We start from the raw sequence: 26,981 nt of genomic DNA, 5'->3' as shown, positions 1-26,981 counted from the left end.
AGCAACGTCGTTGCTTTAAAGCAACACTACGTTTCGGTCGTCCGCCAGAAACGTTCTTGTGCACGTTCTTTTTTTGCTTAGCACATCCATATATTTCCGCTTTCGTATTTAGGCGGGTTGACGGTCGCGACGCTGCAAAATCTATAGATCGCCTGAAGCTGAGCAGGTTGGTTATTTATGCTTGTGGGATATGCCAGCTGAACGAAGGAAAAAATGTACAAGACGGAGAGAGAGACACACACAAGGAACATACACATGCACTCCGCTGGAAAAGATGTTATTCAGTAAATGGTTGTTAGTCCAGCGGAGTGCATGTGTATGTTCCTCGTGTCTCTCTCTCTTTCGTTCAGCTCAAGGTTACTATACTCCGCGACAACTTTTCTTGGCAATGCAGTGGAAGGTACAGGTCCGCGTCCCCTCTCCCATTTTGATTGTGCGCGGGCTCTCCTCCTCTCCCCGGAAAAGGGGACGAGGAGAGCCTGCGTACACTCAAAATGGGAGAGGGGACGCGGGCCTGTACCTTCCACTGCATTGCCAAGAAAAGTTGTCGGTCTCGGTGGACGCCAGCAACCCAGGTTTCGACGGCGAGTTTCCCAACTGAGTGTTCTAGTAACGTTGGTTCAGCTGGCATATGCCACAAGCATCTATAGATCGTTCCTTTTAACGTTCTCAGGGCGGCACCATTTCGTTCAACCGCAGTGCCCTCTCCACGCATCCGGGAAGTTCAGCGTTTCGGCCAACCCCACCTAGCAGGGACGGCGCCAGGATCTTCATAATGGGGGGGCAGTGGGGAGGCGAACCAAATTGGGGGGAAGGGGGGGGGGGGGTTGCTCTGAGGTGCTGTCGCCCACGGGCTTATCGAAGATAGCTTATGCGGTGTGCTCATTGAAAAGGGAAATGCGGAGACACGAGAAGGAAGAGTGGGGGGGGGGGGGGGGGGGGGGGGTGGAGGGGGGGTTATCACAGTAGGGACTTCTGTCTCCAATGCTCAGACTCCCAACCAGGTTTTGCTTCCCTTTCTGAGACAGTCCGGAATTCCCCATGACCTCGACTTTAACTAAGCTCCCCTTCGTTCACGTCTCCGGTCTCCGCTAAGATAAGCACCACAGAGCGGAATACGGAGAGAAAAGCCAGCAGGCGTCACAAAGGGGAGCTTCTTTTTCTAAAGCGCTTGACAGCTTACTCGCTCGCGGTGCGACTTCCAGTGGGTGGACGTTAATAGAAAAAAAAGGGTAAATTAAAGGCATGCACTGCTCTAAAGTCTGGACACTCGTTACACTGGGTCTTCAAGCCGACGTCGTTGGTAATTATTTGTGAACAAAGCTGCTTCATCTTGGGGTGGCAGAAGAAATTTTAGGGGAGGCGCCCGCCACCCCTCGCCTCCCGTTGGCGCCGTCCCTGCCACCTAGAGCTGAAGGCTGCAGCGATCCTCTGGTGACGTCACACGAGTCGGCCAAGTCGGCTGGCTAGGGCGGCAGAAAAGCGCTGGACTGAAGGCGTCGCGCATAGATTTACCAACTTAGTATGGCATTTTAATTGACAAAAGCGTTTGCTAATAGGTAAAACGGGAGTATAAACATCTAGTATATGACTGGGCAACATATTTTTGTACACGGGCAGCCTCTTAGGACGTCTTGGGTTTCCAAAGGCATGTTAGCGCTTTTTAGACAAGGACAAAAGAAAGAAAGACAAGACAGACACGAGCGCTGTCGAGAGCACTACCATGCCTTTGGCAACCCAAGACCAATACCAACTAGCCCAGCATTCAGCATTGATAAGTCTCATTTCTAGTGCATCGGGCCCTTTTAAATGTTCCTTGTTGCAGCGCTCGTGTCTGTCTTTCTTTCTTTCTTTTGTCCTCGTCTAAAAAGCACTACTATGCCTTTGGCAACCCAAGACCAATACCAACTAGACCAGCATTCAGCATTGATAAGTCTCAGGACGTACACCTAAAGGAATACTACAACGAAATTTCGGCGCTCATTTTTTGGTCTATATATGGAATATTTCAAATTTCGTTGAACTATCTCTTTAAAGGGATACTTCAACAATATTTGAAATATTCCCGTCGTCTTCAAAAATAGGTTGAATATGATCCACAATATCCGTAAATGACAATCGCACGTTTGTATTTTGAGCCTGGTGGCTGTATTTTTCGTTATAAACGTCCCACGCTGGCAAGCGCTCGGAGAAGGCCCAGCGGAGACCACGTGACATCCAACGCAATTGTCACGTAGGTCGTCTCAAGACGAGCAAAGCTACGGCGAGGCTGACGTCGAGAGGATGGCCTAGTCGTTCCAGCCACCGAAGCGGCTGCTTCTGTACGAACTTTGAGTGACGGGTTAATCTTCTATAATCTTGTAGGGGGACAATAGCGACTTCTGCGACACACAAAAGGGATTCTCGGGAAGAGGGGAGTTCCTCCTTCCCCCCTTCTCTTGTCGTGGCCGGAGGCGAGACAACCTCCGTCACTAGCTGTCAAGGTTCCTAGACGGGCATTACAAGCGAGGCGCTAGCGACATCCACCAGGTGCTCTTTGGTAATCGTTTAATTCGTATTAAAATTCCTTTTCGTGACTTTTTTAACAAGATATTGGTATGTTCCATGTGATGCTGCTTCGTTGAACAGATATAGACCAAAAAATTAGCGCCGAAATTTCGTTGTAGTATCCCTTTAAGGCCCGTTCACACTCTTGCGACCGAGTATGATCGAGAGAGACGAGACCTGTTTTGAAACCTTTTAGAATTTCTTGGGATGAGAGAACGCACTGGCACTGGCACTCTGGCGTCATCTATGCGGTGACCCTGGAACTGTAATTCACAAGAACGAAGGCTTTGCGGAATTTCCGAGGTCAAAGGTGCGTAACACCTATAAGAAAGGCTCGTTTATAACATTCACAAAAGTTTTTCGAGCCAAGAAAGAAAGGATAATGTGCGAGAAAAATAGAAAATATGCCGGACCATCAAGTTTACATTGCTACCCAATAGATGGTGCCAGTGTGTCCTCTTGTTGTAAGAGGTATTAAGAGGTTCCAAGGCACCCGGTTCTAAGAGGTCGCAAGTAAGTGAACCGGCCTTTATTGTTATGGTATGCAAGAACATTGTTAAAGGGATGCTGAACCAAAATTTGGATTCCACAGAACATGGCGGCAGAAGAGTGCAACGGGCTGCTACAAACACCAAAACATCACTCATGTAGCAACATTTCGAACGGATGACCGTATTTTTCTAAATTAAGAGGCGCATTTGACAGATACGTTGACGTCTTGTTTCGCCGATAAAAGTCGAGAAGGAGAGGAAACAGCCTTGCGTCTTCTCCGCCTCGCCGCCTTGAGGTGGTGAAACGGAGAGGAGGAAACGAGATATGTTGACGTCACGCGCCTCGTCGGCCTCGTTCAATCGGGACCTCTTTTTCTAAAAATATGGCCGTCCATTCGAGATATCGCCTTATGGGTGGTGTTGTAGGGATTCTAGCGTCCCGCCTACCACTCCTGCATTATTTTCTGAAATCCATATTTTGGTTCACCATCTCTTTAATGACGTTTTGCGAAAGATGAGTTTTTGTTTTAGGCAACCAACTCTTTGGTGCATTAATTGTCTCCAGAAACGAGTAGACACAAACAAACATAGAATGATTGCCCTGAAACGTTATTCTAAGAAGTGAAGAGACCCGCTGAAGTGCATAACAGCAACAGTCGAGGAGGTGCTGCTTGCACATCTATGGTTACTGGTATTAAAAAAATTGTGGACTGATGCTATTGTGAAGTTTGAAAAAATGTAGTTTGTTCAAATGTAATTTTTAGCAGAAGTTAACAAGTCATTTCAAAATGAACTGCAGGCGAGCTTGGGAATGTTTATAATAAAGTAATTAATCTAAAACATATAATTTTAATACTTTTCAAAAGAAGGATATTTAAAAATTGTAGACTGATGCTCTTTCGGAGTTAAAAAAAAAAAGTGATGTGTTCAAATGTAATTTTTAGCAGAACTAAACAAATAATTTAACAAAGCAAACGGCAGGCGAGCTGGGCAGTGCTTGACTGGGGCACAAAAAGAAAAAAAAGTAAATGCAGAAAAGACAGAAAAAAGACTGACGGACACCGTCTAAATCAAAATGTACAAGCTCTGATTGAACTGAGGGCAGGCAAACTTAGTGCAAACTTCAGACATAATTTTCAGTAAGGAACGGATGTGTGGGAGCTTCGTGCCCACTACCATCTGCATTAATTCACATATGAATAGAAGCTGTGAATAGAAGTTTTCTCACCTTTGAAAGCTTCAAATTTTATCTTCTCGTGTATCCATACTTTCTTCTGGTACCCATCTTGACAGGATTCGAACACAAGCATCTTAGATGTCATTCTGTAGCTTTTGCGACACAAAGACTAAGTGCATGTATGGCATGTAGACTTTAATGCCATTGCACAATGATAATGTTATGACAACTGTTGCGTGGAATATAAATTAATTATTTAGATCTAGGGATTCACATTTCCTTTTCTTCGACTTGGAATCGGCCTCATGAATCTGGTCGTTCATCTTTCCACAATAGTTGTTCAGCACAGTGTTTGTGCTGCACCACAAGTGTTTCAGCGTGACCTCACTTGTACCAACATTCTTCACAGGTGTCAAAGTGAGGAGTCTCGTTGGTAGACTGCTCACTTTGAGAACATGAGAGTACCAATCATAGATTGGTAGTCTCTTTGTGAGCTTAATGACAAACTGGTACTGGTTTGGAAAGTTCTTGAGCAACAACGTAATTGTGTCTCACGGCATTAACGACGAACATACTTGGATAAAAAAAGCCCCCCTCGATCTAGTTCCTTGACAAGAGAGCAATTCTCCTACGTGAGTGAAACTTGCCATCTTGTCTTCTGCGGTGAGCGCTGCCCTGCATTTGTGACACTTCAGCTTTTTCAAAGTGGCATGAACTGTGCATCCTGCCACGACTATATAGGACTGGGAGGGTCTCGTTTATCGCTTGTGACAATGCCTCTTCGGGAACGACTATGTCGCAGCTAGGCCGTGGCATGTCTGCTTGTTTTTCAAGCTCCTCCCGTCGGTCGTCTCCTTCATAGAGCTCCCTTATAGATGCATGATATTGCGAGCCCAGCCAGCTGCCAGTACGTCCCGAAACGGTCTCTTAAGCTGTCGGTCTGAATCTTTTCCAGCAGGACATAGCTGAGCCCGAGTTCAGTTGAAGAGATTACATTGATTCCTTAGATAATATGTGCCACAGAGACAGGAACAAGAGAGGGACAGGGAGCGAAGGCTGCAGGCTCCTGACCTTGGTTTTGTGAATGGGAGCATGCGCTACAAAGAAAAGTTTGTAAAACAAACAACACGAGCTAGCTTGTACTTGTCGACTTCGCTGCCATGTCAGCTGTGGTGTCCTCAGGGACACAGCAGAGAAAAAGAACAGGACCAGCCCAGTCAGCGTTCCAAATCAGACTGACTTTTATCGACAAAGACGAAAATGAAGTACAGATCCTATGGTGATGATGATGATTTGTACATATGTTGCTAACACAACGCAGCTATACAAATCAGAACACAACAGCGTAAAATTTAACAAAAGAAAAGTAATTAAAAAAATGTGTTGTTAAATATATTTAAGTTTTCACCCTGGCATGCATCAATAGCACCAGATTTTCTCGAGGGTTTGCCCGCACCCATGCTTTTTGCAGTTCTGGAAACTTAAATACAGGTACTTTCATCAAGAAAGCGTTTCATAGTTCTCATAGCATCCAGGGACACAGCATTTATGAGGCATGGCTAGCCCAAAAGCTGCCCGTAACTCGCCAAGCACGATGCGCTAACCGCCATGCACACAAAACACGAAGGAGACGGTTAAAGCAGTTTGCATACTCCTGCTGCAGCCTTGCACAAGCCTTCCGTGCACTAAGGAGGCAAAAATTGTCACTGCACAGCTGCCAAAAAAAAAAAAAAAATTGGGCGGAGCATGCGTTGTTTTGCGTTCCAGGGGAAAACAAATACAAGAAAAAAAAGAGCATGTGTTGCAGAGAAGCCTTCCTCTCGGGTCAGCCCGTTCGTGAATCTGTGATGTCACAACGCGGAGTGTTCCGGCCTTAGCTCTAGCTGGTGTTGGTTCGGCGGGGTAAAACAAGAGAGAAGGCACGCGCCCGATTCCGCTAGCGAACGACAAACTGGGAGGTGGCCTTTCTCCATCTTTGGGCTGTACCGGTGGGCTGTACCGAACATATCGAACTCTCGCTTGTGGCTGCCGTTGTGAAGTGATTTGCATTCTTAGAATATTTATGGCTACTCCAAAATCAGCCTATAGCGCTATGTTGTTTTATTTCAGTAAATAATCAACCAGCGTGTCTTTGTTCCGTTACTTCAATAGCAGTGGAGTCAGCCAGCAGTACTACCCTCAACCACTGTGCCTATTGTGTCAGGAGAGCGCATTTTTATTTGTTATTCCAGACTGCTATTCATTGTCACTGAAGGCCTACACCAGTACAAACTTTGTACAGTAAAAAAAGCTACAGCAACCGGTTTTACCTTTTGCCAAAAAGACCGGCTATTCTGACACAGTTTTCCCATTTCTTTTTTTTTATTTGCATGCAGGTAACAGCGTAATTGGATCCGGTTACTCTTTTTATCGAGCATAATAGCATTACACGATAACTTGCATATCGAAATCCGCGCATCTCCGCTTGAAATTTCCAAAATGACTAAATTTTAAACCGAGTTTGAACGCCGGCCAGATGTTAGGTACAGTCCACTTGGCGGTTGGTGCGCGGGGTGAGAGGGCGAGGGCATTTTTTCTCTCTCCGCTCTTCCCAGGGGAGCGGTCTTCGAGAAAGAGGAGGGCAGGAGAGGAGGAAGCAAACAGAATGCTGGAGAGGAGAGAAGGAAACCTCTTTCTCTCTCCAACGTTTCGTCTGCTTCCTCCGCCTTAGCCTTCCTCTCTCGAAAACTTTTTTATGCGGAGTGCAAGTTCGTCTGCTTCTGGCACACGGGTTACGATGATGTGAGCAAGTCTTATTGGCTGATTGAAAAGAATAGTAGGTAGAACTCAAAATGTCTAGCATTGAGGTCTACCCACTATCCTTTCAATCAAAGCCAATCAGAGCTCGGCGGCGTTCTGATATCACCGCAACTCCTGTGCTAGAAGCAGACGACTTTCTGTCCGCATAGGCATGGGCCGGCATTGTAAACTGCTTCCAGTGCCAGTGCTTCAGTTAGACACGAGTCGCATGGCGATGGCGTTGCACGCTAACGAGAACCCTGACACGAGTCACCCCAAGCGTATTTGTACGCAAACGTGTGACATGCGAGCACAGATCGTGGTTGGACTGCGCTCCCGTCCGATGCTGATGGGGGGGATTCCATGACAACCCCGATGACCTGCTTCACAACCTCGGAGTTTAAACCTGTTGACGACTACTGTGGTTGAGTGGATTACGAAGCATCGAATTCCTCGCGGGAGAGCGATGGCAGGAACTGGAGCCGGGGAATGAGTACTATTGTTGAATTGCCTCAGCGTGGCAGAGCTGGGTTGTACGACCCTAGAAGAGGTGAGCTCGAAAGAAGAGCTGGACGTGCATAACTGCTGCATCTCTTCCTTATTACAGAACCATAGAGGAGCTCTTTAGGCTGATGGCTTATCGTGAAAGACTCGGTTCCCAAGCAACAACGAGGAAGAGGAGTGCGTTGTTGGCCTGAAGGAAACACTTGTGCAATAACCCCTGCAGCCCTCAGACCAGCGGACTAGTTGAAAATGTGAACGAGACAGTGGTTCCTGAAATTACTGCATTCAGGATCAATTTTTGAGGATTGGGTTGCACAAAGCCAAGGAGGGCCAGCCTAACCTTAACACTCGCCTTCATAGGTCAGATGGAAGACAAACATAATTGGTTTAACTGTGTTGGTTGTTATGAAAGTTTGTGCCAAGTTTTGTATATTCAGTTGTTAACATATGTATCCTTGTTCTCTATTTGAAGCTGCCCTATTCTCTTAGGTTGCTATCCTCTCAATATGTTCTGTTAGTGGTGCAACTTAAAGGAGCTGTGCAACAATTTCAGGGCTTTGCTTAAATAATTGTGGAAGTTGATGCCTGACACTTCTGAAGTGAACTACAGAAAACAGTTCATATTAAGAATAGCGCAAAAAAGACGAGACAAAAAAACGAAGAAGCACACGGGACAAGTGCTAACTGGCAACTAAAGTTTATTGAATGCTTCCAACTTTGCTATCGCTGTGCATGCGCATAGTCTCGTCTCAACAAAAACACAGCGTACCGCCAAATCAGCAGATACAGCCCGCCCACCGCCTGTTCGAAAAGCCAGCAAAACAGCTACATCACCTTGCCCCACAATCCGAACGAGGAAAGTCTCGTCTATTTTGCCCTATCTTTTTTGCGCTATTTTTAATATGAATGTCCATTACCAACTTGCTCAGCAGACCAAGCTTTTAAATACAGAAAACAGATTTTGCCTGGATACCCTAGTTTTTATTTTTAAAAAATGAAAAAGTTCCAGGTTTTTGCCACCTCTCAACTCGTACATCGTCTTCCGGGTCACGTGTGCAGTGACGTCGATGCGGTAGGCGCGGGGTTCCAATAAAGTTCTCTCTCTAGAGCCATTAGTGAGCAGCAATAACTCATCCGCTCGCGACCGCGTGACCACGTGCTGGCGGGCGCAGCGCGAACAATATGGTGAAAAGAGGAAAGTCTCATCCGTGTCCGGCCATACCCGTCTGGCCCTGTTTCCCTCCCACTCCGGTTTCTGGCGGCTGTTCGCGGTAGCAGATAGAGCTGACGGTTTTGTGGACCCAGGATAGAAGGTGGCACTAAAACTCCGTATAATAAAATTTTTGTCGATGATACCAGATTTTTGACACATTTATATTTATGTTGGAACGACAAGATTTATAGAAAAGTTACCTTTTATCGAGCAGGTATTTGCACAACTAGCTATCTTTCTACAAGACCCCCATTGACGTCATGCCGCATGTTTCTCATGGCCGCCGCTCGCGGCTGCAGGTCGGGGAATATTCTAAGTTTTGCATCGCTATTATGCGGCGGAATCGCAACATTTCGATTGAAGGAGGTGTGTTTTCTGTCATATGTGACGAGGTGAACAATGTAAAAAGTAGAAGATTCCAATTCTTTTAACCAGGGTGTCGAACCGGAACTGAACCGAACCGAAAACCGGAACCGAACCGGTATTTTTTCCGGAACTGAACCCGAACCGTTATATTGTTATCGCGATGAACCCGAACCAGAACTGAACCGGAAAAAAAATAACGGTTACCGGCTCATGTGAAAACGGTTCGGCCATGCGCTGTTGACAATGAATGTGCTATCAATGCCATTTGTTTTTTAAGTGCCGTCAACTGACACACACCTCGCTTACATATTTTTCTTCTCCACTCAGTCTTAGGAATATAAACGCTGCATCCATGAGTCTTGACGAACGCTGCATTCATGAATCTTGACATAGGAACCAGTATTGCGCTGGTCGCGGCTGGCACGGAAAAAAAAAAATTGGAAAGATGTGCAAAAAAAAAAAAAAAAAATTGCGTCACGGGATTTCATTTTCCTACAATCTCGTAAATCCTAAATGCTGCTGTGTGCTCATTTCATAACACGTTTCTAGAACCCGCGAGTTCTTGAAGCTTGCTTCCATCGGAATGAGAAAAGAAAAGGCTGTGGAGGTTGATAATAATGCATCCGGTTTCGTATAGGCACTTAGAAGCTAACATATTTGTGAGACAGCGAACTCTTCTATTTTAATATTTATCCTATTACGTCCTTCTGGCGTTGTGTTCGGTGAAGTGTTTTTCATATTCCGTATCTTGTTCAAGGAAAACTTCTTTAAGGGTCTAATTTGAGTTACCAAAGGCTAGTTCAAATAAAGAAAGCTGTATTTTCTCCCCACTGTTCCTTCAATTGCTTACACGCCGAGGTGGCGGGATAGTTAGCGAGTTCTACTTGTAAGTGGGTTTGTAAGGAGGTCGCGGATTTTACAGCTACTGCGTCGGACCCAATTCGATGAAGTCCGAATGCGTAAACATCGGTGAGGTAACCTTTGAGTGCACATAACGAGAGCATTCCTGGTAGAAATCCCTGAGCCTTACACTACGATGTACCCCATTTCGTATGTGCTGATTTCAGATGTTTTATTTGTAATTTATTTTGATGTTACAATTTGTCACTTATAATTTCCGAACCGGTTTGCGAACCGGTTCAGCGGCCCGAACCGGTTCGCGAACCGGTTCACGGATCGAATTATTCGAACCGGAACTGAACCGGAACAAAATAAATTTACCTGAACCTGAACCATAACCGAACCCGTATTTTTATCGGTTCGACACACTGCTTTTAACATTAAAATTGTTGCACAACTCTTTTAGTGAATTTAATATTTTATGTTTAAGACTGGTTTTCTGATCATGTACTAGTGTGCTATATTATTTGATTAGACTTTTTATTTTTTCTTGGATATCAATGGAGTCATGCACATACTAAATAGCTCCACGCAAGCGGGCACTATTTTCTGAGGAGCGCTTGACTGGTGGCTTACGTCCAAACTTGCGCTGACGTGAGGACTCTTTCATGTGCAGCAGCTAGCGGGGAACTGGGGAGCCTATCAATGCAAACTGCCGTTGCCGTCCGACGTTTCAAGATTCCTGACCCCCTTTCAATCAGACCGCAGTGACACAGGCGCAGATGAAAACAGCAGTTTGCGTTGATGGGCTCCCACTATCACTCCACATGGACGAGTTTTTACGTCAGCGCTAGTTCACACATAAGTCACCAGTCAAGCGCTCCTCAGATAAAAAAACGCCTGGTCGCGTGGAACTATTTTGTATCTGCATGATACCTTTACTGCCGTGCAATGTATGAGGGTGCTGGGGGGTCCCTGTCGTTTTGTTGAAACTCGTTTTGGTACAATTAGTTTCATGAACACTTTTCATTGACACTCGTTATGCGAATTGCACGCTGTATGGACATTTCATCATGCGTGTATCACTGGGGTGCGCGTTAATCCTGCGTTTACGCCGCTTTGTGGCAACAGTATGCAGCGGCTCATTACAAATATGTTAACCCACCTGACCGACCCGTATACGCTGCTTTGCGGCGACAGTCTCGTACAGCTACAGAGAAAAGTTAATCTAAGCTCTCGGGAAACATTGCGTGCTTTTGAAATAATCTTTCAATGAAACGTCGTTCAATGAACTGATTGCCACTGGGTGCTGGGCCTGATCGTTTAAAATTTGCTTCCCTTTTGTTCCTCAACCCGTCACTCCCAGGATTCAAATGAAATTATTATTATTAGCTGGACATGCTCTACATCTTCATTTGGCATGGGCAGTCAGTCGCCAAACTTCCTTGCCAAAGACAATTTGATCATTGGGTAATAGTGGAAAACAGCCTAGCCAGTAGCCCGGCTGGCTAGGCTGGTTTCAAGCCAATACCAGCAGTTAGTCATTGCCTGGACAGTGGCTGGTACATGGAACAAGCAGCGTTGCATAGTGTTTAGTAGCAGTAAACAGTTCACCCGCATAAGAAAAAAGACAAGCCAGAAAAGGCAACATTGATGCACAGTTTTAATAAATGGCAACCTCATGCAAAAGTATCAGCTACATAAACTGGGCAAATTGCCATCAAAAACATTTTTAGAGCGCAGCTCTTAGGCACCTGTTTCCGGCTTGAGTGGCGTCGCCATTGGGGTAAATGTGACCCCGGTGACGTCACGTGACTCCAGTGATGTCACGTGACCCCGTAAGGTCACCTGACCCTCGTGAGGTCACATGACCCCTGTGTGGTCACATGACCCCGGTGACATCACATGACCCCCGCGAGGTCACGAGGGTTAGTGACATCACGGTTATGCTGACGGCGACGTCGCTCAGAGGGAGGAGTAGGAGGGTGGAGGGGTATATCCTCCCTTCAGTACCCTTCCCTCCTCCTCCTCAAGAGCTGCACTCTAATTCAGCATTACAGGGACTTGTCATTTTCATTCTTTTTTATATTATGTGTTTTAGTATTTATTGCCATTTTTTAATGGTAGCTTACGAGCCTAGCAGACTCTCGTGGAATTGGCATTTTAATGCACTCAGAAAGATTGCCGTTACCCATAAAAAAAAAATATAACAAACATAGTTGGGCTTACAAATGTAATCCCAGCTAAGCTAGTTTGTTGTACTAATTGTTTTTCTCCAACCCCATCTTTTTCCCCTTCCGAACAGACCAATGAGAGAGACTGCCCGTCAATGAGGCAGACACTTTACCTTGCGAGGACTGCCAGCCCCTTCAGACTACCTGTGCAAGCATTGGAAGACGATACACTCGTTGTTTAGGAGAAAAACAAGTTGGGTGGTGCGAAATGTGTGCTGCAGGTAGCGCACACTCAGCAACAATGCTATCATCGTGGCCACTGATGTGACGTCGGTCCAAGTCATGTACAGGAGAATTCTTCTTCTTTTTCACAGCCTTCGAGCCAGATGAATTCTTGCAAATCGAGTTTTCTCGAGAAAATAATCTTTAGTCGTACTGGGCATACTAACTTGTTTCCATTTTCTGCACTTGCCTTATCTATAAATCCCTGGAATAGTCTTTCAAGTCATTTAGCTTTTTCAGACCCAACATTGGTTAAACAAAGTTGTGAAGAGCTGGTTTGTTAATGTGCTGTTTTCTTGACAAATTTTGTTTTGCGAATGATTGTCTTTTCTTGTGCTCGTTGATGTGTTGAGTTATGGAGAGAGCGTCAGTTTGTCTCGAGTGTTTTCTATTCTCTAATGTCGTTATATTTCTGGTATTGACAGTTTGCTGGTTTTCATTGTTGTATATATGTATGACGCAACATCGATTGCTAGTAAAAAAAGTTTGTTTACGCGTTGCAACTTCTCCCACTTTCTTGTTTCTTCTCGTGTAATGAATCACTTGATGCCTTCAAAAGTAATAAAATAAACAAAACTAAAAGCGTGATGTCAAGCTTCGATTGGCCCTTATTAGAAGGCTAGTGGGTAGATATCGATGCCAGCTGTGTCGAGGTCTACTCACTATCCTTCCAATCGGAGCCAATTAAAGCTCTGCGTTCTGACGTCGCCGCGACCCCTGCGCAAGAACTGGACAAACTTGTACTCCGCATAGCCTGTTGCAGGTTAAGAATAGGGGGACAAGTTCCCTACAAAGCTCTCTGCTCACCATAATTGGTGGTTTTCCTCTCTCCGGCGTTCGCTCTACTAAAGTGGAAACGACGGAGGGCCTCGCGGGAGAGCCTGCCCCGCTATTCTAAACCCGTGGCGGACCATAGTCTGTATCGCAAATGCGCAATCCCAGCTATAGGTATGTGTGCCTTCTTAACACTGCCTCCCTCCTCCCCCCCTTTCCCTTTCGGCTTCTGTGCGCAGACCAAGAGGATGCGCCGTCCATCCTGGCCACTGTGGAGACCTTCTCGTGCTTGAACTGCTCTAGCGTCTTCTCCTCGCGGGACTTCCTGGAGAAGCATCGCGAGGCTGTGCATGGGCGGCCACATGTGTGCGGCACCTGCGGGCAGAGCTTCGCCCTGCGGCGTGCCCTGAGGACCCACAAAAGGACCCACACAGGCGAGCGGCCGTACGTCTGCCCCCAGTGCAGCAAGGGCTTTGTGACAAAGAGCGACTTGAATCGGCACAGCCACATCCACACGGGTGCCAAGCCGCATCACTGCGGCCTGTGCGGTTTCCGGTCGATATGTCTGTCGGACGTGAGGAAGCACGAGGTGGTCATGCACACGAAGGAGTACCCCCACACGTGCGTGCTGTGTGGGAAAGGGTTTATCAAGCCGTCTTATCTGAGGGGACACTTGGCAAAGCAGCACGCGAATCGGGAAGAGCAGGAGTAGTGGGGGGGGGTGTGCCCAGACTGGTGTGGGAATGAACTGGCTGCCCCCGAACTAGCGTGGGCTTGAAATGGCAGTGGCGTCGGAACAGGGGGCGACTGCCACCCCATTTGTTTCAGAAATTTCATGCAAACAATACGGGGGGGGGGGGGGGGGGCAAAAAATCTCGCTCCCCCATCTGCTGAATAGTTCTGACGCCCCTACGAGATGGTGTGTGCCCAAAGTGGTCTGGGCCTAGACTGGTGTGTGAACAAACTGATCTGCACCCAAACTGGTGTGTCCAAAGTGGTATGTGCCAAAACTGTTGTGTGAACAAACTGGTGTCTTCCTGGACTGGTGCACCCAAACTGGTGTGCACCGAAACTGCATCTGAACTAGTGGGCAGCTTCCATTCGACGACAGAGTTTGAACTCGGAGGCGAGTGCATCGTGGAGGAGTCTGTAAATAAAGTTGTAGCTGCGCTTGACCACTGCTTCGTTGCACATGCACGTGTATGTGTGGCTGAGCGAGTCTGTGTGTCACGCTGCCAATGCAGATGTGGATGTGTTCTGGCCCACAATTTTGCTCATCATTAGGCTGGCTTGCCTAATTACAGTCTTGCCACTGGTCAATAGAAAAGAATAAAAGTATTTCCACAAATGCTGCGAGCCTTTTGAAGGAAAAAGCATGAGAGAGTGAACCAGAAAACATACACTTACTATAGCCAGGCCGGACTTCACAGTTTTGACTAAAAGACACCGGTAAACGTCTGCCGGTGTGAAAAATTCAAAAGTGGTTAAAAACAAAACAAACAATTGTAGTTCGGCTCTAATCAAAAACTATGTCAGTCAAAATCCCACCTCCTCGGATGTCAGTATGGCGTGCAACCTTTTGCACTCTACCAGACCCAAATCCATAGATCACTGACCTTGCAGTTCAGTATCACTAGCAATGGGTCAGTCGGTCGGTCGCCACAGATGGTCGTACCGTGTGATCTGTGCAGGTCGGTGCTGGACCACAGTGTTCGAAACTACCCCAGACATTATCGGTTCAACTTTACACAATGTAGGTGGGAATTCCTCACATTTTTTTTAAATGTAGCAGGATTCAACAGGGCGAGCATTTTGGCAGAGTTCGGTGAAAATGGTGCAGCAATTACATCACTGTGATGGAATTATTTGTGCTAAATTTAGTAGCCAATTTCTAGGAAAAACAATATTTCCTCTGCACACAAATCTACATACTGAGGTCATAACAAATGACTGAGCAGTTGACAAATACATCTCAAAAATAAAAAGAAAGCCTTTATTCATTCAAAAAATAGCTGCCTTTGGAAGACATAATTTAACCACTTGCAGAACTTAAGGGGTCTGCTGAAGTCACTTTCACCATGATGAATGCTCATCGGCTGCCTGGCAACAAGCACATTAAATCTTGAAAAATAACACCGGTTCTCACACTCTCAGTTTGTGGAAACCACAGCTTCTTAGCTGCAGTCCACGCAACAAATGTTTGCAAAAGATGTTACAGTAGTGACGTTTACCACTGCAAAATAAAGTAAAAAAGTAAAACCAGTATACCATTTTATGTTTCTGTGAACACAGACAAAATGAGATGTACACTGCTTGTGTCCAGGATCAGAACTGTCCCCAGAAAATCTTTTTCCAGCTGAGAATTCAATTGTTGCAATTTTAATGGTTTACTGTTGCTCTACAGTTTGAACAGGTCCAGCTTAAATATGAACCAACCACTAGCATAGTTCTGATTGGCATAGTATATCTCTTCCATTTTTGTTCTTGTTGCATCTTGCACGTCACGGCAGTAAAATAAAGATTGTGATTCCAGTTGCTCGGTCAAGAAATTAAGCATCTTTGTATCATCTTAAATCAGAACATTGTTGTAAACTATCAGCAGAAACACAGATGCAAAACATGAGCAACAGTGACAGGCCCATGACTGGAACTAAAAATAAATAAATAACTAAGAAGAGTAGCCGTCCATTAATATAAACGGCTACAAATAGCCCAACAAAGCTTGCTCACACTTAAAGAACAACTAACGCTCAACAAAAGCCTCCCTGACCTGGGAACAAGACAAAAAAGACCTGGTAATAACCTACCAAACTTGCAAACTTGTTAAATAAGACATGCATACATCCAGAGCAAAATAAAACCAGTAAAACTTGCAAAGATACAAGAAAAAAAGGAATAGTATGCACACAATTCATGAAAAATTCCTAAACAATAGAAGCAGCTATCACTGAGAAGATCCCACACAAGTATATGTTTGCATCTGACTACTGTTAGGACCTTTTCAGATGTTTTCCATATTTTCATACAGTTTTTATGGGCCCAGCAAGCACAGCAATGCTGAACCCATTAAAAAAAAAAATATATATATATGTAGGGTGGTTCAAGTCACCAGGCTCGATCTAAAATGGACCGTAAAAATCGACGCCTGCACGTAGCCATCCAAACTTTTCGTCAAAGGTGTATTTCACAGGTTGGTTTTTCTTGTAAAATTACAAAGCGTAGCTCTCTTTCTGTAAAAACTAAGGCCAAGAAACTTGCCAGGGTCTACGGCGGGCGGCAACCCAGACGACCAAGTCAAGTAGCGGGGTGTGTTTGGCGTTCATATTGATATATGGCGTCGGGAGCAGCGTCTGAACGTGCAGCCGACCAGCGAAAGATAGCAGACGACATGCGGACGAAATCCGTTGGGAGCAAAAGCGCCGCCGTTATGCAGACGCATTTTTTTACTTTAAATTTTGCTTTTATTGTTCGCATTTATTTTTTAACCGAAATTACATTTCAAAAAGATTGTATTAATTTTAATAAGCCACGGTGGTCGCGAGCAGTCATGATAAGGAGGTAGCGCCATCTATCAATACGAATGCCAAACACACCCCGCTACCGGACCCCTGTTGTCTGCGTTGCTGCCCGCTGTAGCCCTGGCAAGTTTCTTGGCCTTATTTTTTACAGAAAGAGCTCCGCTTTGTAATTTTACAAGAAAAAACCGACTTGTGAAATACACCCTTGACGAAAAGTTTGGATGGCTACGTGCAGGCGTCGAATTTTATGGTACACTTTAGATCGAGCCTGGTGACTTGAACCACCCTATATATTACAAGTCATTCATTTCTCAAACGTATTTGATGAGATGACCACATTACCAGATTTTAAAACATAATTTCTCTGCCAGCCAGTTATTATCACATACTATCTTACTTTGTACACATCCCTCAACAGACCCGGCAGGAAATTTATGCACTGAATTGAGGAACCGATAATAAACTAAGCATGTGCAATAAATTTAGTACTTGCAGCCTAAAGTTTTCACACCTGAATTGGTTCTTGAGTAAAAACTTAATCTTCTTTAACAATCAAATGACTTAAAAAGCACCAAAGTACTTCTGGTAGTTTTTATAATAGTTTTGCAGTATAAATGGCCCCCAGTAAAATCATTACTTACAAAAAGAAATCTCTTATAAAAGACACAAAACTGCTAATGAAATAAGCTAATTCCCAGAGCTCTAATTACTTGTCACAATAAACATTCACACTAGTGTTCCCAGAGCTCCAATTACTTGTCATAATAAGCATACACGCTAGTGTAAAGGACAGCAGCAACTACTCACAGCATATGGTTTGACAGGTTGTATATAGTCCCCCAAACACTTTGAAAAATTGGAAAGAACTAGTAGAGATTTCTTCTAAGGCACTGGAGCAAAATATTGGTCCTTTTGAGGATATATATATATATAAGAAAAAATCTTCAGTCAGCACCCAAGTAAAAAAATGATCTCACATTGTTCTGTCATAATAAACAAGCAACGTCAAAGGACATACTGTTCAGAATTTTGTTAGTGAAATGCCAGCATTTCTGGACTCTCCAGCACTAATAAAACTAATGGATGGATGGACGAATTATCAATGGCTGTATCCTACATAACGGGCAGTAGCCTGTGCCACCTCACTTATAAAGAAAAGTAGAAATTGATGCTGACTAACTGGATGGCCAACACATCTCACAAGTCCAGACAAAAATCATCCTACACTGGCAGTGTTGTTTTCCCTTCAATTCCTAGTACAAAAACATTGTGAACAAAGTTGATCACATTTCTCAAAAATCTCTAAAACAGATTTTTTTTTTTAATAATTAATTTTGCAGCCACAACAACGCTGCACCTGTTCTGCTCAATCTTGTCTACCACTTCTACCAAATTAAATTTGTCACGCATAGACTTGATTGCAAAATCTCGAGGTCCAGGTTTTTGAATAGAGTACATATTCTGGCTAATATAGGTTTTCGAACAAAAAACCTTCAAGGTTTTGCACATCTATGTTTGAGTGTGGCTGTGTGTGTTCTGTGAACACTTAAAAACACAATGGCACACTGGCACCATCCATCGGGCAACCCTGGACCTGTGTGTAACAAGACTGCAGGCTTTACAGTACTTGAGAGATCAAATCTACGCATTATCTATGAGAAATGGTTGCTAATAACATTCTCAAAAGTATTTAAAGTCCACAGTGAAAGCACAATGTGTAAAAGGTGAACTATATGAAGATCGAAGGTGTTCCAGGGCTGCACAATAGATGGCGCCAGTGTGGTCTGTCAGCGTAAAAAGTCACATAAGTGGTCACGATCCACTCGGCCACACTTAAATGCACATTTGTGAGCTAGCCTCTACTCTGAAGCCGGATAGAGTAAATTTCGAAATGTGTCCACAGACACACCAATTGACAGCCGTGCAGCCGACTAATTGCAGACAGACTAGAACTATGCTTCAGACTGATGACGCTTTAGCAATCTTGTTGGATAAGACCATGGTTGCCGGCTACCGGAAGCTTTATCTGAAATTGCAGAGAAACAGTTTTTCGTCTACCAGAAATGTTAAAACAGTTTGCGACGGAGCAAAACGATACAGCCCGAAAGCTTGGAAGGTCAAAGTTTCTAATTGTAACAATTGCCAATTGCACCTGCTCTGCTCCAAGCACCAAAATGGTGGCGTCCACCAGAAAATTGGGGAATGGAGTGCCGATACTCTAAGCATAACCTATTGCTTGGTCTCAAACGAAAAACCTTAAAAGTTTCGCACATTTATGTTTGAGCGTGACCACTTGTGTGTTGCGTGACCACCCGTGTGTTGCCTGATCATCCTAGCACAGACATTGAAGACTTGCAGAAGGGGCCACAGCGGTTCATCACCGGGCACGTCACACTGGCGGCAGTTGACCTCCCCGCTCACACCTGAACAAGAAACTTGATCTTGAGGCCACGCTTTGCCTCTTCAACCTTCCGCCTCAACTTGGCCTCGAACCTCCGCAGCGTCACATCCCTGACGGTGTAGCGGAAGTAGTCATCGCGGCACTGCGCATCCATCTCACGTGGACACCCCTCCCTGTAGTGGTTGAGCTGAATGAGGTCCCTGCTCAGCAGCGCGACGCGCTGAATCTTAGTATACAGCGGCACCAATGTGTAGTGGTTGAACACGGCCAGTGACGAGTTCGTTGTGAAGAAGCTCTTCACCGCAAACCCGGGCCGCGTAAAGTTGGCCGACCGAGTTGTGCGACCCAGGAACCACGACCAGCTCGGCTCGCGTTCGAACCGCTCAAAGAAGTAGGCGTTGGGCACAGCAAATGACGCATACGTTGCAAGCACCCCCGGCGTATCTGAGACAACTTCGTCGAGTGCCTCGATCCAAGACGAACGCTTCCGCGGGACCACGACTTCATCGACGTCAACGAGCAAAACAAAGTGGTGCGTCGGAATGTGGCGGTAGTAGCAGTCGTTGTACGGGATCAGCTCATGCCTCCGCTTCTGCCAAGTGTTGTTCGCGAGGTAGCTCCTCCTCCGCAGTGGGGCGTTGGTTTCGTCGAGTCCCGGCAGACGGAGCTTCTCGAACTGGACGTTGCGGAACCGGCGGTAGTAGTGCAGCACCAGGTCAACCTTGGGGTGCACATTGAAGACGTAGAAGAAGATGCGGTCTGCACCGAGTAGGAACTGCAGCTCCAGCCACTCGACGAGGCGTGCGGAAATGTCGTCCGCGAAGTCCAGCCCCTTGACGCAGACGGCGATGCCTCGTTTCTTGCCGTCCGTTGGGACGTTGGTGACGGGGAGGGGGAGGGAGTTTGAGGGGCAGGCGCAGGGTTCGGCTACGAGGGACGCGTTTCGCGGTCCTGCCGGCAGAGCATGGGAGATGTTGTACGGCACGGGGCAGGAGAAGACGAAGGGGCGATAGTACTGGCCCGGGTGGGTGCTGGCCCCGTCCCAGGACTGGAGCCAGATCTCGGTGCGCTCCGACTCAACGACAATGGGACGGGGGAGCTCGGCGTACCTGCGGGGGTCGGTTTCAGGAAGAAAAATTGGCCGTTGAAGCTGAATATTTCTACAGCGAAGCTGTTGTGTGTTAGGATCTGGAAAAATATGCATCCAAGGATGTGAAAAAAAAACTGTTGTCTAAAAGGCGCTTCTCCGTTTGGATTGGTCGCGGTAAGTATAAATAAAAAGAGGGGACAACCCGTGCGAGTCGGCCTTCCTTGGTATTATTAGATAGTGAGGTCCTGATCTCTTGTTATCATCTGCGGTCCCCGACTTTTCTCAGCTAAGAGTGCGCTGGGACGAGACTGAGGGCAGAACGCTTCTATTTAATTTTCTTTTCTTTCGCTTCCGCGATGCTGATAAAGAGACTTGGCTCAATCGAAAAAAAAACTGCCCTTGAGGAGTGCCCCGAAAAATTGGGATTAGAACTTACAACATTGTGTACTGAAGGAGCTCATCACCTTTATGTATTTATGTGTCTTTATTCACTCACTATGGCAATTCACTGTAATGTCGTTGTAAAACCTAAAATAGCTACCAACCAATGGCTGTGTTTCTTTGTCTGTTGACATAGCCATTTCCTAGTGACGTGATCAGTTGCCCTTTGGACTCGGCATGGGTAGGCCATGTGTTCGCTCTGAAGAGGAAGAGCGCGCCTACAAAGATTGTTGTTGTGTTCAACTGTGCGAATGTGTGTGAAAGTACTACAGTGTACGATGGTAACTGCACAACTGCAGGGCGTCCATTTGCAATCCATAGCCCCGTTGCGTTCTTGCGTGTGCGCAGACATTTGCCAAATTTTTCCGAATCCTTGTCGAAACTTTTTAAAAGTTTGGCAGATTTGGTCATCAAATGTAATGCACATTACCTTTTATTTATGAATACAAAAAAAAATTTTGTTTTGACGTTACAAGTACGCATAACGGCCATATTTCAAGAAATGATATGTTCATGCAGAAACTAAACACATAAATGCCATATATTTTGATTTTGAAGATATCCCGCATATTTTCAAAATTTTGCAGATACGTGAGACAAGTGCAACAATTTATGTGACTTGGTGCCTTTAAGCACAAAAAGATGTGAATTGTAATTTTTCCTGAAGTCTCGGGTAAAGGATGTAACAAGTAACGCAACTACGTTACTCGAAAAGAGCAACGCAAGTATGCCATCCGTTACCATTTTGAAAACGTAACGAGCATATATTGCTATGTTACCGAAAAAAAAAGAAAGTAATGCATTGCTCGTTACGCGTTATCGCCAACCCTGACCTCGAGCGAGTGTGGGATGTTCATTTGCGGAAGGTGCATTCCACCATAACTATACGGTGACACTGACTCACCAGAACTGGCAGAAGAGGCGCGTCGCGTCCGCGTCCTCCGACTTGACGACCCCGAGCATCCGCACGTGGTGCCGGTTCTTGCCCCCGTGCACCATGACCCGGTCGTCGTAGTGCGCCGAGTAGAGATGCAAGTTGCGCAGCCCGGGTATCCCGCCCTGCCACCCTGAGGCCGCGGTGAACGCCACCGAGGGGCAGGTGCTCGGGTGGGTGTCACAGAAGAAGGTGTGCACCTCCGCCTCGCCCTCGTAGGCCAGGAGGGTGGGCAGGCGGTGCCGCGAGGACGCTTTTGATGCAGGCTCGATGGCATTGGGGAGGGAGGCGAGGAGGAACAGGCCACAGGCGAGGAGGCCCAGGAAGAGGGCGAGGGTGCGGGACATGGCACCCCTCCTCCCCCACAGTGCACTGGGGAATGAGACAGCTCCAGTATAAAAACAGCACGAAAACAATTACCGTAAGAACAAACGTATGACAGATGAGAACTTGTATTTTATACGCATCTTCCTTTGGTCCCCGTCAAATTTGTGCGCCCCGCCTTATAATGGGGGAAAGACGAGCCAATCGGACGGTCAGTGACGTCACGGTGACCGACGACGCAAGAGCGGAAATGGTTTGTATTTATAGTGTGCTTTGGCCCCAATGACACTCTATGCTCGGTTTCACCTTACATTGGACTGCAGTAGCTGCTACGAGCAACCACAGCCAATCGAGCACCGTGAAATATCAGATGCACAACGCATACATCGTTGTGCTTTTCCCAAAAGTCACGTGAGACTCGCGCAGCATTGGATTGGCTCCAATGGCTCAGCGCCCATTGCAGTCCATTTTAAGGTGAAATGGAGTGTAGTGCGCAAACGAACTGTACTTTGTCTCACCAGAACCTGGAAAATGGTTACAAACAACGGCTCCAGTAAAGTAATCAGAGCGTCAGTGCGAGGCAACGACAATATGTACCGTCGGAGTGTATTCACCTGTGGAGTACTACAGTCACTCTCTTTGCTTTGTTGGCTCCTTGCCAACAAGTTATTAAGGCAAAAGCCTTATATATCTCATCGTTCAGTCGACCTTCAAAGTCCTTGAGCGAAAACACATCGACGACACGAAAAGTATGGAAACACATCGGTGACACAAAAGGTATGAAAACACTGCAACATGAAAGGTACCAAAACCCACGGTTAGCCACTAGACCGCGAGATGGTGTTACTTGTGCCAGAATCGGCACAGGCGCGCATGCGGCGCAAACCCAGCGGGAGAGGAGGACACTCTCGCTCGTACAGTGGTGAAGAGCAGGCATGCGACATGCCGTGAGATTAACGGCGCCAAAAGCGCATCGTCACTTTGGAGGTTCGCTATCACCGGGATCGGCGCTTGGGCTTTTGCCTTCAAGTCGTCTTAGGGATAGCATAAGAGAACGGGTGAATTTTTCTGAAATGGAGTATCCAGTATACTGAAACAGGAAGACTGATTACTATATACAGAACTGCCAGTTTGCAAAGGCACTTGGTGTTAATGTGCAACATAAATACAAAAAGACTCTGATGCCATCTTTTAGCGTCTGCGTACAAACAGGCATCTGCGTGATGATATTGTAAAAGTCAGCACACAAGAGGACTTTAGTGAGCCTTCTTCACCATAAATGAGAATTCACCAGAGTACCATGGCTCGTGGCCTCCCAATGGACCTTTTACTAGAAGCGTTCTGCGCATGCGCGAGCGCCCGATGCCAAGTGGCGGAAGTCGGCACAAAAAATTGAGGAAATCTGAAAGGAGGCGGTGGATCAGCGAGTAGGACACGTAATTGCAGTATATGTACAATTGTGTTACACAAAAAAAGAAAGCGGACAGAAAGAAAAAAGTGAAAGCCGTTTACAACTCCCTGTAATGCCGAATTGGAGCGCAGCTCTTGAGGGGGAGGAGGGAAGGGTACTGAGGGCCACGTGTTCTCGGGGGGGGGGGGGGGGGGGGGGGGTCACGTGACCCCCCCGAGGGCACGTGAACTTGGTGGGGTCACGTGCCCTCTTACGAGGTCACGTGACCTCGGGAGGGGTCACGTGACCTCGGGGTATCACGTGACTCCCCAGGTCACGTGACCAAAATTTCCCCGCTAGATATAGCGGGGAAATTTTTCCGCTAGATTTAGCGGGGAAATTTTTCCGCTAGATTTAGCGGGGAAATTTTTTCCGCTAGATTTAGCGGGGAAATTTTTCCGCTAGATTTAGCGGGGAAATTTTTCCGCTAGATTTAGCGGGGATTTAGCGGAGAAATTTTTCCGCTACATTCAGCGGGGAAATATTTCCGCTAGATTTAGCGGGGAAATTTTTTCCGCTAGATTTAGCGGGGAAATTTTTTCCGCTAGATTTAGCGGGGAAATTTTTCCGCTAGATTTAGCGGGGAAATTTTTCCGCTACATTCAGCGGGAAAATTTTTCCGCTAGATTCAGCGGGGAAATTTTTTCCGCTAGATTTAGCGGGGAAATTTTTTCCGCTAGATTTAGCGGGGAAATTTTTTCCGCTAGATTTAGCGGGGAAAGTTTCCCGCTAGATTTAGCGGGGAAATTTTCCCGCTAGATTACGCGGGGAAATTTACCCATAATGCACCGCGCGGTTACGCCGACGGCGACGCCGCTCAAGCCGGAAACGGGCGCCTAAGAGCTGCGCTCTAAAACACGACGTTTGGGTGGGCGCCACGAATGCCCATCTTTAAAGTCGCGTTGGGCACGTGCCGCAGCTCAGAGAGCGAAGAAACTGGTAGCTTAGCTCCCATTAAGCGCGAAACACATGTACAACGAAACCTTCCGATCCGACCCGACGTGCGGATTGCCGGAATGACCTTGGGGAGCGAGGGTTTTCGTAGCATCGGAGAGCGTTGAAAACCCTCGCCTCCGACTGTCGTATTGCCTGGTCGGACATCGGATGTGATGGTTTCGTCGTACATGTGTTTCGCGCTTTATCGACTGGTAGCGCAGGTAGGTCATTTCCTCAATTTTTAGTTTGTGCAGCCACCACCTGGTGCCGTCGGTATGTGGAAAAGGTCCATTGTTAACAAATAAACATTAAGAGTATCAGAAACATGTGTTCAAACTTCAATAGCTGTGCAAGTATGCTTTGATGTGAATGTCAGTTCTGTAACATATAACAAAGAAAATAGATTTTACAATATGCATGTAACAAGCATATATGGAAACATTTTCTTTTAGCGAAATAATCTAAATGAACAAGAGTTCTGCAAGTAACTATAAAGGAAGAAGTATACGCATTTTCACCTCGAGAAAAAAAGGAAGTTTTGCGCATTGTTTATATGCTCTGCGAAGCAGTTCTCACAGGATTTAGTTGTTGGAGGAAGAAGCGATGCTTTTGGCGTTTGAAGCGTGTACGCGTCTTGATAGCTATAGTAACATATATCTAATCTAAAATGCACCTACATGTATTTCTTACTTATCTACATAAAGGGGGAAATTAGCAATGCTACGCGAGGAGCCAGACTTTTTTTTACTACAGTTCTTGAGGTGAAAACGAGTATAATGGAGCTGTTTTCTTCATCAATATGATTTTTTTGTGACAATGTATGTGGATTACAAGTTCGTCTGCTTCTTGTACAGGGGTTGCGATGCTGTCAGAACGCAATGCTCTTATTGGCTGATTGAAAAAATAGTGGGTAGTAGACCTCAAGGCATGTAGCATTGAGGTCGTCCCACTATCCTTCCAATCAAAGCCAACCAGAACTCGCCGTCATTCTGACGTCACCTCAACCCCTTCGCAAGAAGCAGACGACTTGCTCTCTGCACAGGTTTCACCAGACACTTCAAAAGCACTAAATGACTGGATATCTGTAAAGCATCGAAAAGATAAAGCACTCAGAACAAGAAGTCGATGAGAGCTCCACTTTCTAACGCGGAAACTTTTTACTGATGCATATACGATCTAAATTTTATTCCGTTTGTTCGTAAAAAAAAAAAAAAAAAAAACACCATTAAAAGTTAGAGAAAGTGAACCGACTGCCGACGAGAAAACTTGCAGTGAATTGATCGAAGGTCGTCGTAAGATTAACCGTCCGCAGACGCGGGAGCACATCCGCCTAGGTCTTTTATCCCCCCCGTTTGTCGGGATCGCCTTTCTCAAACTCGTTTTGAGCGACTTTAACTTTTGTCTGCTTTGAAACTGCGTGCGCACACAGCATCGCTGGATCTTTCTTGAAGCAACAAACGCGCCGTCTGCTACCGCAAGCCCGTCTGCTAAGGCGGCCAAGTGAAAGGAGTCAGCTTCGCACGGTCTCCTTTTTGCGGTATACTTTGCACGACGAAAGATCACCGGCACGGAGTTAATCACCTCACAAATGAGGGTACGCATGGGAAAATTGCCCCCTCGCATTGTTTGAACCACTAACGATTACCGCGGATTCAGGTCGACGACAAACACACATACAGACATGCGCGTACAAAACTGTCCCCGTCAGCTCATACGACACACAAACGCTCCCGCTTAGGTCATATTTTAACATATCCGTTAGGATTATCATGCGAGGTCTACGATAATTGAACTTCCCTGTTCTCTTACCGTCGATGACGCCACACGGCCACACTTTCAAACTTCCTTGAGTTCCACGCCTGGTCGGCCTGGTGGCGATTATCACTTTTCAAGGTCTTTGGTCAGCTCATTACGAGTACTTTCGTGTTCTCGAACCGATCGAGCTCGCCAAAGAAAGCTGCCACAATGCGGACGTTTTATAATAGCGAGATGTTCGAGTGAAAGAAGCCATAGGTATGTTCGCAAAAGCCGGAAAAACTTGTAGATGACAAGAGCTTCGACTAATCACTTTAAATTAGTAAGGATCAGCGCGTTCAACAACAGATGGTTAGCTTACACGCTGGAGGAGAGATGGCGCTAGCGGCGATAAAAATCGCGTTTGTCGGGTTGGAGCGCTTATTAAACTGGTTTTCATTAGAGATGTCGCGTGTTAGCACTTGTAAAACGTGTCTAGTCACGAGTCATAGATAATTAGTCCCAATTTAGGTCATATGAAGCCAAGCTGTGACACCTACCCGAAGAGCAGCTTGATTTTCAGCCTGTCGTCTGCATCAAGAGTCGTGTACTGTGTCGTCTGCCTCTCCGTTTCACCAACCAGCACCGCCCGCAAACTGGTTTCCGTGAGATGCAGAGAGAGAAAGCGGGAAAGCCGTCCACGGAAAGTGAAACTTGAGTCAAGTAAAAACAAAGGGAAAATAATGTACACGAATGTTGTGCCTGCTCTTTTTGCTAGAGTTTGTTCGTGTACGTCTTCGCTGGACGGAAATGCCTCCTTGGGCGACTGAACGAAGCGCGATGCGTCACAGCGCAGTGGGACGTTTGGGATCAACGCTGGTTGCAACGTTGGCTGGTTGCGGTTGTTGGGATCACGGTGGAAGAAACACATTACTTCCACCGTGGTTGGGATTCGGGCGTAGAAGAAACTGACAAACAAATATCTGAATTTTCTTCAAGCGCAGCTC

At 46.2% G+C, this 26,981-nt stretch overlaps 2 protein-coding genes across 3 annotated transcripts; one reads left to right on the top strand and one right to left on the bottom strand.

Annotated features, from left to right (window-relative positions):
- Positions 1–7,093: 7,093 nt before the first annotated feature.
- Positions 7,094–16,001, top strand: LOC8028682 (zinc finger protein 672). The gene is made up of 2 exons (XM_040221407.3): positions 7,094–7,857; positions 12,222–16,001. Exon 2 carries the CDS (start codon positions 13,301–13,303, stop codon positions 13,856–13,858), a length of 558 nt encoding a protein of 185 aa, XP_040077341.1. The 5' UTR covers positions 7,094–7,857; positions 12,222–13,300; the 3' UTR covers positions 13,859–16,001.
- Positions 16,002–16,584: 583 nt separating this feature from the next.
- Positions 16,585–26,976, bottom strand: LOC115321094. 2 transcript variants are annotated; one of them, XM_029981348.4, is made up of 3 exons: positions 26,050–26,141; positions 21,501–21,902; positions 16,585–20,174 (listed from the first exon to the last, which is right to left on the bottom strand). In XM_029981348.4, the coding sequence occupies exons 2-3, from the start codon at positions 21,875–21,877 to the stop codon at positions 19,082–19,084; spliced, it is 1,470 nt and encodes a 489-aa protein (XP_029837208.2). In that variant the 5' UTR covers positions 21,878–21,902; positions 26,050–26,141; the 3' UTR covers positions 16,585–19,081. The 2 variants fall into 2 exon arrangements, with proteins under 2 accessions (XP_029837208.2, XP_029837209.2); XM_029981349.3 differs by lacking the exon at positions 26,050–26,141 and adding an exon at positions 26,535–26,976 and having other exon boundaries at positions 16,891–20,174.
- Between the last annotated feature and the right edge of the window lie 5 nt (positions 26,977–26,981).

The sequence above is a fragment of the Ixodes scapularis genome, unplaced genomic scaffold (assembly GCF_016920785.2).
Source record: "Ixodes scapularis isolate PalLabHiFi unplaced genomic scaffold, ASM1692078v2 PGA_scaffold12__126_contigs__length_90152505, whole genome shotgun sequence".
Lineage (NCBI taxonomy): Eukaryota > Metazoa > Arthropoda > Arachnida > Ixodida > Ixodidae > Ixodes > Ixodes scapularis.
This window is presented reverse-complemented; position numbering and strand designations above follow the sequence as displayed.